Source organism: Pantherophis guttatus, chromosome 3, assembly GCF_059756535.1.
Source record: "Pantherophis guttatus breed Tessera chromosome 3, ASM5975653v1, whole genome shotgun sequence".
In the NCBI taxonomy this organism is placed as follows: Eukaryota; Metazoa; Chordata; class Lepidosauria; order Squamata; family Colubridae; genus Pantherophis; species Pantherophis guttatus.
In genome coordinates, this window is record NC_142065.1 from 95,213,991 (window position 1) to 95,235,432 (window position 21,442).

At 36.2% G+C, this 21,442-nt stretch overlaps 1 protein-coding gene across 3 annotated transcripts in view; it reads left to right on the forward strand.

The window, feature by feature from the left end:
- The window catches only part of KCNT2 (potassium sodium-activated channel subfamily T member 2), a 216,535-nt gene that overhangs the window by 65,674 nt on the left and 129,419 nt on the right, over positions 1-21,442 (forward strand). For all 3 annotated transcript variants that reach the window (XM_087890080.1, XM_087890081.1, XM_087890082.1), the window contains exons 2-3: positions 8,207-8,286; positions 20,163-20,262. In XM_087890080.1, the coding sequence (XP_087746206.1) occupies positions 8,207-8,286; positions 20,163-20,262 (180 nt within the window). The remainder of the gene's footprint in view (positions 1-8,206; positions 8,287-20,162; positions 20,263-21,442) is intronic.

Sequence of the window (21,442 nt, forward strand, 5' to 3'; positions counted from 1 at the left end):
CAGACACAAATACATTTTTTATTTATCTGGTTTGCATTGAAGCAGGAAAACACTGGACCTCCTAAAATAGTGCTTCCTGAACTCTTTCTTTCATTACCCAAAGCTACTTATCAGAAAGTCCTTTTTATGCAATGTAGGTAAAAAACTTTAAGACAATTGTGATTGGGTTATGAGTCTCTGTGTCATTATCCAAAAAAAAAACCACTTTCATCCAGTACTTTGATTTTAGTATGTTCAGAACTTATCATTTGTTCTTTCATTGTTTGCCCCAGCTGATACTTCTCTTGAAACCTTCTATTAAAGTCAGATCAAAGGAACTATCCCGATAATATAACCTTGCTGCAGGAAGATAGTTTATCATAAATCTGAAAGAATACCCACTGATTATTTCTTGTCAACCATCAGCTTTAACTTAAAGAAAATAAACAATTTCAAGCACTCCAGAAAACAAGTTTAAAGAAGATTGTTATGTGTGATATATTTAATGGGGAAAAAAAACTGCATTCATGGAGTTGGAAGGAACTTCAAAGTTAATCTATTATTGTTTAATACTTCTGTTTAAAAGTGCTATCTAAATGCAATCTACTATTTTCCAAGACAAACAGTTCTACTTTTAAACACATCATAAATGGATATTTCTTTTTCTTATAATTTGAGTTCTTTTGTTAAATCCCAATTTTGAAGACGTCAGTGAACAGCTGTTAATTCACAGGTGCATTGTTATTGTTTGCCATAGGAAGCTTACATATCTGTGCAGGTTCCTCACAGCAAGCACTCTGTACCTTGTGTTGTACCACAGCAAGCACACTGTACAAGCTGTATCAGCTTGTCAGTGATGCAGTTAGTATGTCTTAAAAGAAATGTTGTTTATAATTCCTCATCTGTTGATCCATATGCAAAAATATTATCAGAACAGGGCTTTTGAAATGTGTGAAATGACTCTGCTAACACTGGCCCCTCCATCTTCATCTTGATTGCAGGGCTTGAAAGAGTATTGCCAGCTCATGGTACATCATTCATAGTGCAGGGTTAGACTGCTATGGCATCTTGATAGGTTTTGGAATAAATAAACCTGGGATATTCTACAATATTCTGCATTTCCCTGTAGAAGTCATTGCTGTATTGCTTTGAGAGATATCAGTTATAGTACTCTTTTTATAGAAATCATGCAGTGTTTTATCACTCAGTAGCATGTTCTCTGCATTTCAAATGTATCTATTGGCCCAAAAGATTCTTTTTCTTGATCTTTAGATTTTGGGTACTGTTTATAATAGTTTAAATACATTCCTAGTTGCAATCCAGAACATTATTGCCCTGAAAAAGCCAAGAAGATTGCTCCAAGAACCATAGTGAGACTGAATGGGGACTAAGCTTTAAGACTTAGAGTCCATAATATATCATTTTTTTCAGTTGATCCAAAGTCAATATCCTTGCTTCTATTCATTTTTTTCAAAACACCATAATTTCCCCAATTTTTAAAATTGAAGTTTCCCCTAAAGTCAATTTAGCATAAGAAAAAGGGTCAGATCTTCCTTTACTAGACATTGCATCCCATAACTTTCTAATTGACAAATTGTTAACAGAAATATTTGAGTTCTTGTCAATTTTGATCCTAATACTGTCCGTTTCACCAATGTATTGCATATGTTATTCCAAATTTGCCCATATTAGAAAATTGACACTGAGTTTTGGCTTCCAGTATTTAATACTTAACTCCAGTGAAGCGTGTTCTAGGTTCAGATTTGGAAAACTAAATTATCATTAATTCTCATTAATTGATAGTTCCATTTTCTGTAAAAACATTCTTGGAATCAAATAACCCCCTCTCAGAATATAAACTAATCTGGAAATAATATTAAGAAATTCTCTTTGTGAGTTAATAAATAGTATCTGATTTTGGAAATAAACTTGGTACTCAGTGGTGGAAATGATAGCAATAGCACTTCGACTTATATACCACTTCACAGTGCTTTATAGCCCTCTCTAAGCAGTTTTACAAAGTCAGCATACTGCCCCCAACAATCTGGGTCCTCATTTTACCGACCTTGGAAGGATAGAAGGCTGAGTCAACCTTGAGCTAGTGAGACTCGAACTGGCAAACTGCTGGCAGCTGGCAGACAGCAGAAGTAGCCTGCAGTACTGCATTATAACTTCTGTATGATCATGGTACGATAAAGACCATGCTTGGTAATAATGATGAAAAATCTTGTTGGTGCCATAGGGCTAGTTAGTCTAAGTATGTTGATGAGATATTTGGTTCTATTGTAGTTGTAGTTTTAGGCTTTAACAGCAACCCCTTATGTATTCAGAAGTATGCATTAACGGTTCAGTTGGGATTAGTTTAAGAGTAAATATGTGCAATTAAGATTACTGTTAAAATTGCACTTTGGAAGAGTTTCAAGGTAAGCTGTCCATCTGGTCAATGCACACTACAACTCATGCAAAAGAGGCTAAAAGGAAAGAAACAGGTTCTGAGATCTAAGCCTCTTCAGACGCATAGTTGCAAAAATCATGCTAAGTTAAGTTGCAAATATTCTTAAAGAAACACTGTCATGAATAGATGTATAAAGATGGATTTTAACACGAGTCTTGTGTTGTGAAATGTTCTAATCAGCTAACTGTGAATCTAAGTTTTAATAGAAGGTCAGGTTAATTGAAGAGTGAAGTGTTGACAGGCTTGCATTTTTTTTAGTACAGCTTTACATCACTTTTGAAGTCTTTGAATTTAGGGTTGAAAGTTTTATCTATAATTTACTCATTACTTTCATTCTGAATTTGGTTGCTGTCCAATTATTCTGAGCTTTTAGCATGATTCTTTCATACAAAATTAATAATTCTAAATATGACAAATTTTATTGATGTCTTCTTCAGAGACACAGAGTTTTTATTAATTTCTTTTTATATTTTAGTTTGATTTTTCCATGACTAGGCTAAATTGCTAAAAAGTATTAGTATCAGGTTCGCCTGATACGCCAGTTGCGTCCCTTTCTGGATCGGGACTCCCTATGCACGATCACTCATGCCCTAGTCACCTCTCGCCTGGACTACTGCAATGCTCTCTACATGGGGCTCCCCTTGAGGAGCACCCGGAGGCTCCAGCTGGTCCAGAATGCGGCCGCGCGGGTAATTATGGGAGCGACTTGGCGCTCCCATGTGACACCTTGCCTGCGCGAGCTGCACTGGCTCCCGGTGGTCTTCCGGGTGCGCTTCAAGGTATTGGTTCTCACCTTTAAAGCGCTCCATGGCTTAGGGCCCAGCTATTTGCGAGACCACCTTCTGCCACCGATAACCTCCCATCGGCCAGTTCGGTCCCACAGAGAGGGCCTCCTTAGGGTGCCGTCGGTCAAGCAATGCCGACTGACGACCCCCAGGGGGAGGGCCTTCTCTGTGGGGGCACCCGCCCTCTGGAACGAGCTACCCCCAGGAATACGACTAATCCCGGACCTCCGGACCTTCCGTCGAGCTTTGAAGACCTTCCTATTCCACCAAGGTGGGCTGGCTTGAAATTTTTAAAGGGTTTTTAAGGGGTAATGGGTTTTAAATACTTCGGGAAGCCAATTGGATTTAATTCTGTTTTAAATTATTTTAAATTTTGTATTGTATGTATTTTAATCTGGCTGTGCACCCTGAGTCCTTCGGGAGAAGGGTGGTATACAAATTTAAATAATAATAATAATAATAATAATAATAATAATAATAATAATAATAATAATAATAATAATAATAATAATAGTTCTGTAAATCAAATAAGCTTTTCTTGCATTTCATTTTTAAAATCCCGAAAGAATTCAGAATATAGTAAGCTCCACCCCAACTTCACACGATCAGCTCTGTAGTTTTTGAATAGCTAAGTGTGAGATAAATTGGATACACAAAAATATTGGATTTGTGGATGCAATTTGGATGGATCAGAATGTTGCTGCTATGAGAATGATGATGGCTACATGTTGCTGTTCTGTATAGTTTCAAGTAAAATCAAAGCTCTTATTTATAAACAGATAACATGCAAATGCTTCTCCTTGAAACAGTGTTCCAATTCACTTATATTCATAGTATAGTTTTTCCCAATTTACATTTGTATTTTTAAAAAATTATAATTGTCTTAACAGGTTTAAACAGAAACCTGTTAAAAAAAAGAGAAAATAATACAAAAAAAGAGGAAAGAAATACATGAAAAACAACAAAAGAAAGAGCACAAATATATGCTATTAATATATGTCATATATTAATCATGCATCAAATGAAAACTAATAATTATTATACATTACAAAATATCGTAAAACCTATGTCGCAGAAAAACATCTTTAGTCAGTTTTTGATTAACAGATAAAATTGCTTTTTCAAAAAGTCATGCTTCTCTTGAATCTAATTCTTATTATCAAGAGTATTACTACTTTTCCAATTTCTCAAAGTAGTCCTCTTAGCTATATCTCAAGACTGATACAACTATAACTTCTCAAAAATAACCAGTTTTCAAGTTTAATAATATTAATATTATTAATATTATAATTAATAATTTAATATTAATCTATTTAACACTGAAAAAAAATCCCCCAAATGCATTTATGTACATTAAAATATTATTCCAAAAAGATAGTAGTGGCCCCTCAAAATTTTTACATTACCGGTATTAACAGAGGAAATCTGACATCCATCCTTTCAAACCCCTTCATAGTGTTCAATAAACTTAAAATACAATCATTTCATGAACCAGTTTTAGTTTCAAAGTCACTGACTGATTCTTAGCATTTTAAAGATTTGCAGCTAGTGGTGTTCTTTAATTGGCTGTTCCAGTTCTTTAATCCATGAACCACAAATGCTCTTAATGTCAACCTTAACTTTTTTTTCTCTTTTAGTTTTTAATATAAAAAGGATGTGGTTTTAATTTCAGATATTGATTCCATCAAGTGTATTAACAGCTTAAGTTTCTCAGACACAGCCAAAGCATCTGGTCCATACTGAGATATTAGAATATACTTAAATTGATTAGATCACCACTGTTGAGAATTAGATAGAAAAATATCCATTTCAACTTGAGAAAAATCTGTACTGATTACAGAGTAAGTTATTTAACATACGTACTGTATTCCAAATTCCACCCACAACTTTCATACAGGTAATCACCTTTTATGACCTTAACTGGGACTGTCAGCTCCGTCATTAAGCAAAGCTGTTGTTAAGCAATACATCAGAGGACCACCTTGTTTAGCAATGACAATTCCGGCAGTCCCAGTTGTGATCATTAAACAAATCATATATATTAAAGAAGACATCATGTGACCACAACTTGTGTTCTCTTCCCAGCTTCTCCATTGACTTTGCTTGTTGAAGGCAGCTGGGAAGGTTTCAAATAGTGATCAAGTGATCATGGAATGCTATGGCCATTGTAAATGCACAATGGTTGCCATGCGCCTGAATCAAAATAATAATGAATTGCATTAAATCATTAATATAAAATTATAAAAGTATAGGCATTAAAACCTACACTTGACAAAATTACTATCAATAGACTAAATGCTATTTGAATCAAGGAATCATAGAATAGGGTTGGAAGGAACCTTGGAGATCTTCTAGTCCATCATCCTCATACCATCTAGGAAAATGTTATTTTGGAATTTAGCCTGGCTCTTACCATGCTCCTGGACTTGGAAAGTAATCAGTACCATTCTCCCCACAATTGTTCCTCTGCTACTTTCATGATTTCATAAAAAAAAAAAAAAAACCTGTTGTCATCTTGTTATAAATCCTCTGAAAGCTAAAATCATGCTACTATAGAGAAGGAAAACACTATATGAGCTTCCTGTACGGTTTAGGCTGCATAAGTACCTGGCGTGCAAGAAGGAGCAGCCTGCTTTATGCTTTCCTAAAGGTGGTTTAATATTGGACAATATTGTAAACTCACCATTTCAAATCCAACTGTGCTTTTAGAATCCCAATGGATTAGAATGACATACAATGTAAGGCTCAGTACATACCTGCCTATATTCAAATACAAATGACTTTATTGTAATTGTTACAATAGAAACCAGTAGAAAGAAAGAAGAAAAAGGAAAGAGATAGTATTCAAATATCCAGAACATCCAAATGTAAATATACAAGAATGATACATTTTTAAAAACGCTAAAAGGTTTCATTCTTATTAGTTGAAACCAACCAAAATATAGAGTTTTGAGGCACCTGACAAATCCGAGGAAGATACAGTACAGTAGCTGACATAGAAAAATGATCAGTAGGTATTGCTGAAGAAAAGCCTACACAGACCTACCTATATTCTTATGTAGTACTAAGTAATATTGTCTAGAGTCCTTGGTTGTTCTAAAAAAGCTAAGCAAACTAGGATATGATTAATACTTGGATCCCCACCAGGAAATCTTAAGATTGTATGCTAGTTTGGGAAGTAAAGAAAATATTTATTTATGTGATTAGATCCAGATACCACCTGACTCTAAGGTTACTCTGGGTAGCAAGCATGCTGGAAGAAGACAATGGCAAACCAACATTTCATGAGTTTCCATGAAATGGAAGGAAGACAATTCTTGCACTTTAATGTGATTTTGGCTTAAGGCACATTTGGTTTAGTGCGCTATATGAGCCCAGCTACTGATAGATTATTCAGCAAATCTGTGATTAAGCAACCATGGCCCAGAATGATGCCTGAATCCTCTTTATTTCACTACTCACTATCAATCTCCTTTTTTTTGTTTTTACTCTGTATTCCTCATGTAACATTTTCTGGAACTTAGAGACAGCAAATAGTGTAGTAGAGCAACCAATAATTCAACATATATATACTAAAAGGATAGGAGAACGTTAAATGAGCTGCTTTTCACATCCTTTTTTTTTTGTTGTTGTTAAAAGCCATCACAGAGATATGCCAATGTTCCTGGCAGTTATGGTTGCTAAGGGATGGGAAGTAGCAAAAAAAAAAAAGTGTGTGTGTGTGTGTGGGGGGCAGTATTAGGCAATCAGCACTCTCATCATGGGAGTTCATAAAACAAAGATTAGCTCCTATACTGAGGTCTCTTAATTAGCACTGAATATCTTCTCTTACTGGCAAGGTCCTATTCTTTTATGTCACATGAATGCTATAATTTTTGTTCCTGAAAATACAGGTATGTAGTTCAAAACCCTGTGAATAAAACAAAGTACTACTTCTCTTTGAAATGAAATTGCCTAAATCTGTGTACTTGTATGCTTTTATTCATTTGTTTAACATTTTCCTTAAAATGTTAAGTCCTTGGTAGTGACGGTGGCATGACATCAAACAAAGAGGATTTTAAAAATTACTTTATCATCATGCTTAGTCTAAAATATACAGTACAGCTAGTCCTTGAGTTATTAACTATTTGTTTTGTGACTGTTAGAAGTTACAACGTCATGGAAAAACGTGACTTACGATTAGTGCTCACACTTATGACCGTTGTAGCAACCCCACGGTCACGTGGTTAAAATTTGGGTGCTTGATGGCTGGTGTGTATTTACAATGATTGCAGATCCTAGGCTCATGTAATCACGTTTTGCAACCTTCCCAGCCAGCTTCCAATGAGCAAAGTCAATGGGGGAAGCTGGATTTGCTTAATGACCTCATGATTCACTTAATAACTGAAGTGATTCACTTAAGAACCATGGCAAAAAATGGTTGTTAACTCAGGTACAACTCACTTAACAACCGCCTTGCTTAACAATGGAAATTCTGGTCTCAATTGTGTTTGAAAGTCGAAAACTACAGTATTGGTTTAGAGAGATAGATTGGCCCAAGATTACCCAGCTGGCTTTGTGCCTAAAACAGGTCTAGAACTCACAGTTTCCTTGTTTCTAACTTGATGCCTTAACTACCACTGCTGTGCACCAGTAACCTACAGTCCTGCAATAACTTTTGAGAAGTCTGAAACATACCTGCAAGGTGTTCTTGTTTAATTGTGGCTCTTGGGACTCAGGTTGCACAACTTTGTACTCTCAACCATGGAGCTCATTGGCTGACTTGGCCTAGTCACTTGTAACCTATGTCATGTGGGGGTAATACTGTATGTGTGGGTACATTAGAAGAAAACCCCATGTAAGTTGTCTTGAGCTTGGAAGGCAGAACAAAAAAGCAATGATTACTGCATAAATAATTAAATGCAAAAAGACACGGAGGCAATTTTTATATGTTGCAATCTGTTTTAATTAGACAGATGACTAATCATTTTGTCTGGTTATGTTTTAGAGTACAGATTGAATTCTACATGAACGACAATACCTTTAAAGAGAGACTAAAACTATTTTTCATCAAAAACCAAAGATCAAGTAAGTGCTTTATTCTTATTTAAGCATGTGGGTAACAGAAATTCCTCCCAATAATTAGAGCCTGATAGCTGCATGAAATGGGTACATATTACATCTACTGGGATTTGTGAACACCTGGGGAATTCAGGGATCTGACAATCAGTGTTTTGTTCTACCTGTTTCTCTTCAGTACTTTATTTGAAGACAAAGGGAATGGCCTACTGTACTGCAGATGTTATACTAAGGGTGTCTTAGATACAATTAATAGTACAATACTTTGTTCCACCGCTCAAATAGAAATTTTATTTCATTCTTTTCTTTTTAACCCTTTCTTTTCCCCTTCACACTACTGACTTGATGCAGAAATACTATTTCCTGACCCAAGAATGAGGGGGTGCTTCATAGAAAGTTTAAATTCCCCTTTACCAGTGGTGAGTTCCTCCCGGTTCTGCCGAGCTGGTAGTAGTGACAATATGACATCACCGAACTGGTTCTGGTTGCCCCCCTCCCCCCGCGTTATTCTTACCTTTTATTTGGCCCCACCCCCAATCTATTGCTGCCTCCTGAGTTCCAGATGATGGGCTATAAGGAAAAAAACTGTTTAAACTCTTGCCGCGGGTCTTCAAAGGGCCGCCTTACAACTGATCAGTGATAAAAGGCAGTTTGGTGGTAGACTGGTGCCTGCAAAAATACATGAGTAGACTGGTGCCTGCAAAATACATGAGTAGACCAGTGCCTGCAAAAATAAATGGGTAGACCAGAAAATAAGTGATTTTGCCTCCAAATTTGTATTGTGATTTTGGGGGTTTCTGAGTGCCAGGACACAAGCCCACTCCTATATTCAACAAAAGTTTAAACACAGTAACCACGGCTTTAAAGAATGGTTTGGAGCTAAGTAGGGTTTATATTAACTTTAATCTAGATTAAAGCAAGTTATAGCTTCCTTTGAAAAGGAAGGAAGAGGATGTATGAGGAAGAAAAGAGAAGAAAAATTTTATAAGTGCAGCTGGTGGGCTTTAACTTAACAAAGGGTGAGAGATCAAGGAATAGGCTGATGTACCACAGCTTGATGTGAACAAGCTTTTGATGCTTAATGTATAGTGTGAACAAAAGATTTTGACCTATTAATTTAAACATTATCATAAGAGATGCCAGAATAGCAATAGCAAAAGCACTTGGACTTATATACTGTTTTACAGCCATCTCTAAGCTGTAGAGTCAGCATATTGCCCCCAACAATTTGGGTCCTTGTTTTACCCATTTCGAAGGATGGAAGGCTGAGTCAGCCTTGAACCTGGTGAGATTTGAACTGCCAAATTGCAGGCAACCGACAGTCAGCAGAAGTAGCCTGCAGTACTGTACTCTAACCACTGCAACACTGTTAATGTAACTGTAGTTAAACAACCATAGTCCAGAGGCTCTCCAACTTTACAGTACTGTGACATATGAAAATGACAGATGAATCTATGCAACCCCCCTTCATGAATAAAATAGTAATTTCATTGGGACCAAACAAAACAGAAAATCCGCTAAATTATACGTAACATTCACAACAAGCATATTTGTATAGGGACTACCTGAACAGGCTTTTATCACCAAAATGCTTCTGTTTTGAGAGGTTAGGAATATAAAATAATGGTTGAAAATGATTACTGGTAATACAATTTTACAATTCTGCTATGGCCTTGTTGGACCAGGAGGAAGAGGAGGAGAAGGAAGTAGAGTTATGGGTATCGGGATGAGAGACCTGGAGAAGGTGATTCTAGCAATATGATGCCAATGACTCCACTGTGGCAAGGGTAGATCCAACAAGCTCCCACATCTCTGTACCGGCACTTTGATAGGCCCTCAGCCACCCTGAGGGCAGAACCGTGCAAGTTAGACTGATTGGCCAAAAAAGTAGGCCAGCAGTTGAGTAAACTATATTTTAATAGAGCTTGGCTTGGTTTATTTAATGATCTCCCTCCCTGACTATAAAAGCAACTTTTAAAAGTCTTAGTTTTCTCAAGTTTACTTGTCATGCCGTACTTAGAATTCTGAATTCCACCTCACTGCATCTCTTGTTTTTTTAAACCATGATTTTCCTGCTGGTTTGTTGGAGACCTGGTCTCAACCTGTGCCAAGCCTGTGACTATTTTTATAGTTGCTGTCTTCAAATATTAATAAAAAGGGATTTTTTTCTTGTAGAGATTTTCCCTGAGCTTGTCTATCTCTGACTGTGGCAGGTATCCAGTTTACTATTTTATTGGCTGGCATAGAAAAAACTTTGCTAATTAGCATGCAATTGGTGGCTTATTAGTCAAACCGATCCACGGAGTTAGCAGTTTCTCAAAACTTATCACTTCTGATGAATGACAGTGCTTCCATTTTCCTAGATCAGCTTCTTGCTAAACTGGGCAGTCACTTGTTGCAAATTGGAAACTTCTTGCTTAGTATATTGTGAACAAACTCACCTTTTAACTAGAGTTGGTAAATTAGGTATAGATGTCTACCGCATATTGTAGTTAAATTTAAGCATGGTATTCATTGATTATAGTCAGTGGTGGGATTCAAAAATTTTTACTACCAGTTCTGTGGGCGTGGCTTGGTGGGTATGGCAGAGGAAGGATTCTGTAAAATCTCCATTCCCTTCCCACTCCAGGGGAAGGTTACTGCAAAATCCCCATTTCCTCCCGATCATCTGGGACCCGGGAGGCAGAGAATAGATGGGGGTGGGGCCAGTCAGAGGTAGCATTTACCAGTTCTCCGAATTACTCAAAATTTCCGCTACCAGTTCTCCAGAACTGGTCAGAACCTGCTGAATACCACCTCTGATTATAGTGTGTTGATGCAGGTGTAAAGACATAGAGAAAAGAACTGGTTGGCTGCAGTGTTTTATGTTACCAGGACTTTGAAACTTGAGATTGTATATATGGATTTCTTTTTCTATTTTGAAATCTGTCTAGGCAAGATCATTTAATTCCTCTATTATATATTTTGATCATATTTTCTTTCATTTTTCTTTACCTTTTTTTGCAAAATTGCATTAATATAAAACTTGTTTGACATCTGCTCAACCAAGAAACTGTTTACTGAATTTTTTAGTAAAAAAAAATTACAAAATGCTTGCTAATATTTAAGAAACTATTCAAACTAAGACAATATTTTAGGAATGTTGTTCAAGTTTTAAAAACCTTTGGTTGGTTTTTCATAAATCTAATACTCTTTCATTTAAATCTCTTGAGAATACTCTGATAGCTTATTATCAGTTTATGTGAACTTTGATGTTCTAGAAAATGAAAAAAAAGTATGTTGGTGGTCTTATCGTTCAGAATTAATTTGTCCTGAAGAGTGAATTAATGTACATTGTTTAGGATTAATAGATCAGCCAACTGAGACCTATAAATTACACACTCCAGAAGACTGCATATACATATGCCTTCAGTTGGGTATTTTGTGAAATGTAAAAATAAATAAATAAATAAATAAATAAATAAATAAATAAATAAATAAATAAATAAATAAATAAATAAATAAATAACTCCTTTTAATGATCAGGTTTTCTTGATTTCTGTGGCTTCATTTTTATATGATTACAGTATCTGCTAGTTTTCTGTTTTTTTTAAAGAAAAGTTATGTCAATTGATAAAAAATCAAGTTGGGAATCTCAATCAATTTATCTTTTATAAAACAGAAACAGGCTGTAAGCTATAATTATCACTTTTTCCTTTTTCATGACAATAACATTGCTGAATAAAATTATAATGGCAGCAAATGGAAATTTTTAGCTAATTAGAAGGAAATGAAGGTTGATTAGACTAAATAACAAATGTCACTTTTTTTCTGATGAAGGTTGATGGTGAATATTGTATGAGTATACATGCCGGATAGATGGCAAGTTTATATAAGGAAGAAAGTAAGAGAAAGGATGCTGTTAATCTGGTAAACAGAAACTTTTTTTGCATCAAGAGGAAACATGTTTCTACATGGAGTACATGATGCTACGCTTGGACCTTTTGTCACTTCTCAGTATAAATACTTGCTGGGTGTCCAGTACAAAACATAAAGCAACTCTTTTTTAAAAAATCTACAATTATGATTCACTATGCAGGGTAACCACGTGGACTGAATTTAATCCTTTAATAGTATGTTGCATGCTTATACTTTTCTGTTCAGTAACTTTTAATTGTAATACTATTATAATGAGGATATGGTTTGTTTACAGTAAAAAAATAAATAGCATTCATCAGTCAATTTTTTTCACTTGTATAGATTAAACAGATTAAGCAGTACATTTTATTGTTGATTCATTTGCAAACCTATGCTTATGTGAATAATTTCCTTGATTGCAAGGGAATTTTTACTGATACATTTATTTTGTTTACTTAAATCTTTAGCCAATCCATTCTCAAAATTTTGACCAGGTACATTCTTCTGCTGTAGCCGTTTAAATGTCACATAATAAGTGTTAGGATTCACCTTTAATGAAACCTCCCTGAAATGTAAATATACTTTAAGCACTGATACCCTGTAATTCAACAAATATTAAAAACAACTAATAATAAAAGTAAAATAATGTATATTGAAAAAAGATAAATATAAAACAAATAAAATGTGATGCTTAATACTGTTTCCTCTTTTTTTTGTCTCGTTGATTTCTTCAGGATATGTTTTATGCTGAATTATGTTATCATTTTTTTTTTGTAATTTTATATTTTTTTGTCTTAAATGTTGGTTGCTCTGAGCAATATCATATACGGGAAAACATACATATTTGATATATAAATATAAACAGATCAGTTAGATCTGTTTCAAAATTTTCACAATTAGTTTTCAAGTATATGGTCATGCTGACTTAAAAATTTCAAGTGCTGAACAAATTAGACACAAAAGAATGAAGGATTGCTGTGTCCTTTTTCCCTGCCCCCAGCTATATTTAGTCAAACTAAAATGAGCTGAGCTATTTTGGAAGGATTTGGGGTGGATCAAGGCAATCAATCTAGTCTACAGTGAAACATTTCTCAAAATGGAACTTAAAATTGTGCCAGCCCTGTGACAGAGGAAAAAGGCAGCTGTCTTTTTGGGCTGCCAAGAAAGATGGGATCCCAGCATAAATAGAGATGAATACTCCTACAAAAAGGCAAATATGAATGAGTGAGTCAGAACTCAAAGCCAATAATCACAACTAGCACTGGTTATCTGCTATCTCAAAAATATACCCACCCCTCTATCTTAATTATCTTTTAACTAGCATTCCTCAGCATTATATCGTGTTTGCTTAAAAGCAAAATGAATAATTTACCACTAGGTTATGATCTGTTGCTCTTGAATAAGTCCCTAATTTGTGCATTATGCTTGATAATTTGTTGTAATTCATGATCTATTTTGCAATTGAACCTTTATAAACATAATCTTTAAAGCCACTATTTATATATTTCCACTGAAACATATAATCTTATTTATCACACAAAATGAATAAAGCAGTTAAAATACAAATGCAATAAATAGCCACAAAATTACACAAGCCTGCATAATAGACAATAGAATTCAAAATCTACCCAAAGGAGTAGCTTCAGCTACAACATATTACAATGATTTAAACAGAAAGTAGTCTAATAAACTGAAGCTAGTCCTGTGTAAGGATGGAATCTTCGAAACTGTGCCTGCAATTGTCACTGTGAGCAGCCTATGATAATTAAAGCCCTTTTCTTTTAGTATAGGTCGGGTGTCAAATCACGTCGTCACTGTGATGTCACATGATGTATCGGGACTTTTCCCCCTTTGCTAAACTGTGTGTGTGTGTGTGTGTGTGTGGCTAGCGTATGACACATCCGGCCTGTGGCCCGGGAGTTTGACAGTCCTGGTACAGGTGTTCCCTTCAGTATCTGTCTATACATGGTTGTAGGAAGTTAGCACCCACCCCTTTCCTGGAAGAATGAAATATTTTAGGAAATATTAAAAAGGCAGAATATTATATTTCCCTGGATGAGAAATGGAGAAACATGTTTTAAAGACAAAGCAGCTTCCTGCCTCCTCCACCCCACACCTTTGTCAATGGGCAAGTGGCAGAAACTCAATCTTTCAATCTTTGAAACTCATCTGCAACACAATAGGGCCCATGTAGCACAGAAACTAACACAATAGGGCCCATCTAGCAGCAGAAACTCACCACATGGCACCTGGGAAGATTATATCAGCCAGCAAGGCTAGCTAAGACCTCCACCCCCTGGAAGTCTGACAACCAATCAGGAGACTCTTTCTGGGCTCCAGGAAGTTCAAAGCCAGGGAGAGCATAAGCATCTATGGACTCGCTGTATTCCGCCCCTTTTCTGTTCAGGAACTCAAACCATGTGATCCTGTCCACCATTAAACCATCTTTCCAAGCAGTCTCCATGTTTCCAGTGTCTTTTTCCCCACTTGGAGCTGAACCCAGAAGGATATTTCTTCCAACATGGTAAACAATAGCCAGAGTGAAAATTGAATACATGTGTAATCAATTGCAGTTCCATATATCAAGGCATGCAACAGCAGAAAGCAAAACATGTTCTGGAAGCTTCTGTAGATTAACTTGATTTGGGTGTGGAATCGCAAGTCAAGCAGAAACAGGAATTGCTCTTTCCTCAAATTGCTTATGCAAATAAGTGAATTAGTGTCTTAATTGTGGTAGACAGGTGAGTTTACTACAAACTGGACCTGAGAAATCTCTGCTAGACAACATCGTGAGCCAACAGAAATGTTAGGAAACAACTGTTTATTGTTGATAGCATAGGTATTGAGAACTGAGTCCTGAGTTTTCATTAGAGTTGGTTTGATTCACTGCAATTCTTCCAGTACTTGCTGTTCTCATTTTCCTACTCCATTCATTAAACTGCTCCTCAGAGCTCACTTAAGAGAAGAGGACACAGGGGAACAATTATTTCAGTTGCCCAGGTCATTTCATGAAGTAAAAACAAATGTATGTCAAAAAGAGTTTAGAATAAAAAACATCTTGAGAACATCTTTGGAAAGCTGTGAACTCTATAAGTCCTTTAGAGAGTACCATCCAAATTGGCTTCCTCAACCTTAACTTTGTACAGGGAAATAGCTGTGGAAGTATAAACTTCAATGGGAAATTGCTTAAGTGATTGATAAACTTCAATAGGAAATGCTTAAGGATTTGCATTTATTGATCTTGGGTAGTCTGTTTAGTTTCCTTTTTGAATTCATGTAATTATTAATTCTGATATTTTAATAAAAAGCAACATAACTGACCCAAATACGCTTTTCAAAAGGCAAGAGGACTTCTTCGTTTTTTTTCTCTTAAAACTGTTCTGCTTCTCATCTAAGAAGCTTCTTGGATGAGAACCTTGAGTCAGAACTGAAGAAAATTCTTGGATGAGAAGTAAAACATTTTCAAGGGGAAAAAAAAAAACAAAGTCCGGTTGCCTTTTGAAAAGCATCTTTGGGACAACCATGACCTGAATGATTGAGAATCTCCACAGGCAACAAAACTGTAAGTGAATTGGAAGCATATGGAATTATCATCAGACCTGACTAAAACCCATTGTGTTTGTTTCCCTTGGGTCTTTCTGAGAGTAGGTGACTGTTGGTCAAACTTAATTGACAAAAGATTGTCTTTTACTTTTATTTCCATAAAATATATTAGCATATTAATTTTCAGGAAAGATTTTCAGATGACTTTATATCTTCCTTAAAGCAAGAATTGTGTGTATGTTAAAGTCTTACATAATATTCAAATATAGTATATTACAGTTGAATTTTCATTGAATGCCTTCAGGCTTTCCCCAAAGCTTTTTTTCACAAAGATATGGAAGTTGTTCCTTAATTGTACTTGGTAATTAATCCAGAATTTTAAGGTAACAATTTATAAACTTTTGAGAAGCTTGTGAAAATATTATTGTTTGGATTCTATCCTAAATATCTGTAATGAAGATAATCCCATACAGTATAGTTCTTAATTTTATCTAATTCTCAGTAAACTACATTCAGAATGACTGTTGTTGTTTTGTAATATTAATTTGACAAAGGAAACTTTCTGGGCTTTAGGAAGACAGAGAAAAATGTGAAAGTAAAATAAAGGAATAGTTTTTAAGGTCTCTTAAGTTAGGAAGCAAAAATAAGTGAAATTTATATTTAACAGAGATGCAGATTTCTGTACCATACATGGGCAGAGAGATGCAAATCTTAACACACAATAATCATTGACACAATCTGTTTACAGCTTAACAGTGGATTCCATATGTTTGATAGATTAACATTCATTTTAGAAATACTTCTGGAACAAAATCCTGAATGACATGTTCTGCTTAAGATGGTCATAATGTAGCTTGTGATACAAAAATGTATAGGTTGTAGACCAGGGTATCAAATTTCTGTCGTCACATGACATATTGCGACTTTCCCCCCTTTGCTAAAACAGGGATGGGCGTGGCCAGCGCATGACACATCCAGCCCACAGGCTGCAGGTTTGACACTCCTGTTGTAGACCATCCCAGAAGGAGAGAGAGAATATTCCTCTGCATATTTGATGAATAATAATTAGATTTATTATCTAATTGTGCAAGATAATAAAGGTAACAATGATCAATTAGGACCTTGGTAGTACAGTGGTCTAAAGCACCCTGTTATTAACACAGCTGCCTGCAATTACTGCAGGTTCGAATCTTACCAGGCTCAAGGTTGACTCAGCCTTCCATCCTTTCTAAGGTAGGTTAAATGAGGATCCAGTTTGTGGGGGCAATAAGCTGATTTTGTATAAATATACAAAAGTATGAAGGCTATTGCTTAATGCATTGTAAGCCGTCTGAGTCTCTGGAGAAGGGCGGCATATAAATCAAATTAAAAAAAAAAATAACATTTTCAGGATTCTGCCCCATAGGCAAGTTGTTCTTTGGCCTAGTGATGGAGGACAAGACACATTAGCTTGAGTTTTATGTGGGTATTTTCATTTCTATGACTTCATCCGAGGAGAAAGCCGAAAGTGTCTGAAGTGGCAGGTACTGGCTTCAAAGTGATAGATGCAATATAGATTTATATAGATTTTACAATATCTATATAAAAGACACCCCTTATCTAGAATATGAGTAATATAAAATGAAAAAGAGGAAGTTGTGTCCAAATAAGCTTCTGGAACTAGAAGGATAAAATAATGTGAGATTATTGGATTATGGTAAATAAGAAGAAAAAGGGATGATATTTACTTAAATTATTTCACTGTATTGGCCTCCAAATGTCTGAAACATATTGTTGGTATAGCTTCATTACATTGAAATGGCATTAAATCTAATGACCCCTTCATTCATCTTTGAATCTTTTCAGTTTCTTCAGCAGCAATGTGCAGGTTCATGTGAGGTCTACCTATAAGAATTAGGCAGGATTTTCACAGCCATGAAGCTCATTTACGTTACTTCCCAACATAATCAGTTTCATAGGGTTGATTACAAGGATAAATGAGCAATGGAACATATGGAGTGAGAGTATTCACTAGGTTTCCCAGTCAAAGCACACAAAATGGTGGGTAATTGGGATTAGGGTTAGGGTTACAGTGGAAAGGATTTTAACTCCTATTGGAGGGTATCAGTTGTATCAGCCGTCATAGAATGTTTAATTTACAAATTTTAAATTATCTATCACTTTAACTAAAGTAAAGAGTATTGGTGACTTTCAAATAACAGTCCTCTTTTTTAACAGGAATTTATGGTTATGATAGAGGCAGCCTCATAGTGTACTGTAACTGCACAGTAATGAAGATATTAAAACTCTGATTCTAAAACATGTTGAAAACACTATCTAATTGTTCATTGCACATGTTATTAAAACTTCCAGTGCCATTAACTTTCATCATTTGCCACTGCCAGATGGTACTCTGACAGAGTAGGAAGCAATCACTGAATAATGCAAAGAGAAAAAAAAAAGATGAATAATATATCAGAGAATTTCTCACCCTTGTTAGTTGCAGTGGCCAGTTAAAGGCAGGATCCGATATACACCAGTGGGACTTTTGCTTGTCTCGGTTGGAGTTTCTTGCTGCCACAAATACTGATATTTGTTTTGCTTTGATGATGATTTCTAGCTTATTTTCAGTCTATGTTGCTTACAAGCTAAAGCAGCTTTTTGATAATAGATGACAAAAGAGAGCCACCTGTTCCTATTTTAAGTTGAATATTACCTTGATTAAGGATGCATGGAGAGGAACATTGATGATTGATTGATTGCATTAAGTGCATATTTAAATTCATTTCAGCGAGTCTTCTCATTAGTTTGCCAAAAAGAAATGCATACTTTAATTTGCATTTCTCTATATATACATATATGCGCATGTTTTAGTCATTATTGATAATAATATATTTTAGCATATAAAATCCTCCATGACATAAAATATTATGCATTTATAATAACGGTATTAGCTATTTAGATACTGTGATCTTCTCACTTTAAATGTACAGTACATTTGAAACTTAATTGTATCTAACTTGGTGTGCTACAGAAATGTTTACATTGCTTCATAAGATTGTATCCATGACTACTTTTTTGCATTGCAAAGATTATGAACTGTTAGTCCACAGTAGTGTACTTTAAATAACTTACATTGTTTCCACAGTATTCCATAGATAAATAAATTGTGCAAGATAATAAAGGTAACAACGATCAATTAACATTTTATGGATTCTGCCTCATAGGCAAGTTGTTGTTCTTTGGCCTAGTGATGGAGGACAAGACATATTAGCTTGAGTTTTATGTGAGTAGTTTCATTTCCATGACTTCATCCCAGGAGAAAGTCGAGAGTGTCTGAAGTGGCACGTACTGGCTTCAATGTGATAGATGCAACCAGATGATCCAACCCTCACTCCTTTTTTTACAATGCCAATAATGTAATACACATTAAAAAGGGGTGTGGCTTTGATTATCTAGTTTATACCTACCATTTTGAAACCCTTAGCCATCACTGTGGATCCCCCTAATGTGGGTCTAGGACCGTGACGGCGAACCTATGGCATGCATGCCACAGGTGGCATGCAGAGCCCTCTCTGCGAGCACACCAGCCGTCAGCCCAGCCCAGCTCCGCCTCTTACCAGCCAGCTGGTGTTTGGGTCTCTTCCAAGCATGTGCGGAGGGCAGGGCGCATGTGGGGATGTGCATGCACATGTGCAACAGGTGGGGCACATGCATGGGGGGCAGTTTGGTGCAGAAGGCTTTCCAGGCCAAAAATGGGGCAGGGGGGGCTTGCGCATTGCCCCTGCGCCCCGTTTTGGGCCTGGAAAGCCTTCTGCACCAACCTGGAAGCCAAAACGAGGCACGGGGCGGTGCTCGTGAGTTGTCCTGTGGGAAGTTGGCTGTGGTGAATTGGCAACGGTGAGTTGGCCATGGCAAGTTGTCCCATTCCACCCTAATGTTTGGAAACTGCCAGCCACAGGGGGATTAACTTGAGTCCTTGTGTAGCATCAAGAGGCATAAGGCTCAACCCTTTCCCCATGAAACCTTACCTGGTTGTTCCCAGGGAACAGCAGGCAGTCTGCAGAGACTCTCGTAATATAAGTGGAAGTCAATAACATTGTCGATTTAAGCTATTCACAGGTGGCTGTTGTTGCTTGCTTACCTACTTTTGTTTCCCCCCCCCTTTTTTTGAAATGAGTAAATTGATTCTGCATGAATAAGAAAAAGAATAGAGTTGGATGTCTACTAATGCTTTAATCTGTTTTCTGTTTCCTTTTTTCCCACTTGAAGGAAGGTAGTCCAAAGATAAGGGGGAAATAGTTTTGTAAAAGTTGAAATCAATACATTTATTAATGTTTTAACATTCTAAATATTTTAGACAATTTTTGACAGATCCAAGGATATTACTTTTCAGTCAGTTTAGTAACTTGAAAGTATTCTTTCCTTAATTTAGTTTGATTCACTTTCCTTTTTTTCCCCAACAGGCCTGAGAATCCGCTTATTCAATTTTTCACTCAAACTTTTAAGCTGCATGTTATATATAGTTCGGGTGCTTCTGGATGATCCATATCAGCAACATGGATGGTAATCTTTTAATTTTTCTCTCAAAATGCCTGAGAAATTGTTTTACTAAGACCAGTCATGCATAATATATGATCTCCTAACATATTTTTAATTGTCATTTGTCATTTGTCATCCAATATCACATTTCATTATGTGCAGTTAGAGAGGACTATAATATTACAGGCAAATCTTAATTATCAGATTGTTGATAAAGTAAAATACCACTGTTAAGGAGACCAGAACATTGGTTGTTGTTGCTACTATATCTCACATAATATACATTATAATGCACTATTTTTCTATATGATGACCGAAATACAGGTAGTCCTTGACTTACAACAGTTCATTTAGTGACCGTTCAAAGTTATAACGGCAGTTATGATCATTGTTTCACACCTATGACCCAGCAGTGAAATCCCTCCCCGGGTTCTCGCCGAATCGGTAACGCCGGCAGTGGGAGGCTCCGTCCACCCGCTGGGACATCATTATATCCTGTTTTTTTACCATCTGCGCATGCACAGAAGGTGCACGCACGTTCCCAAACTGGTAGCGAAGGTAAGTGGATTTCACTGCTGCTATGACCGTTGCAGCACCTCATGGTCACATGGTTTACATTTGGATGCTTGACAATTGGTTCATATTTATGACAGTTGCAGTGTCCCAAGGTCGCCTTTTGCAACCTTCTGACAAGCAAAGTAAGTGGGGATTCACTTAAAAACCGTGTTACTAATTTAACAACTGCAGTGATTGACTTAACAAATGTGGCAAGAAAATTTGTAAAATGGAGCAAAATTCACTTTCTCACTTAGCAACATTAATTCTGGGCTCAATTGTGGTCGTAAACCAAGGACTATCTGTACAATGTCTTTCCATCTGTGTTGATACTTCTGTACTTTTCTGTAGTATTTGATTATTGGATCATTAAATAGTCCTGCCTCAGTTGAGATCTCTCTCTAGGTCTGATGAACTAGCCAAATCTTGAAGCACTTGCAAAAATAGCCTGATCACAGTGGGGGGATCATGTTCCATTTGGCAAATGCCATGGCAATAAAGACTCATCTTTGGGATCCCACAAGATGTAGCTCTTTAGTAAACTGGATCTGCAACATATATCTTCTGCCAGACGTGATAGGCCAGGCAGATATACTCAGCAAGAAGCAGTCCATCAAATAACTTGGTCCTTTATCATAAATATCTTTAT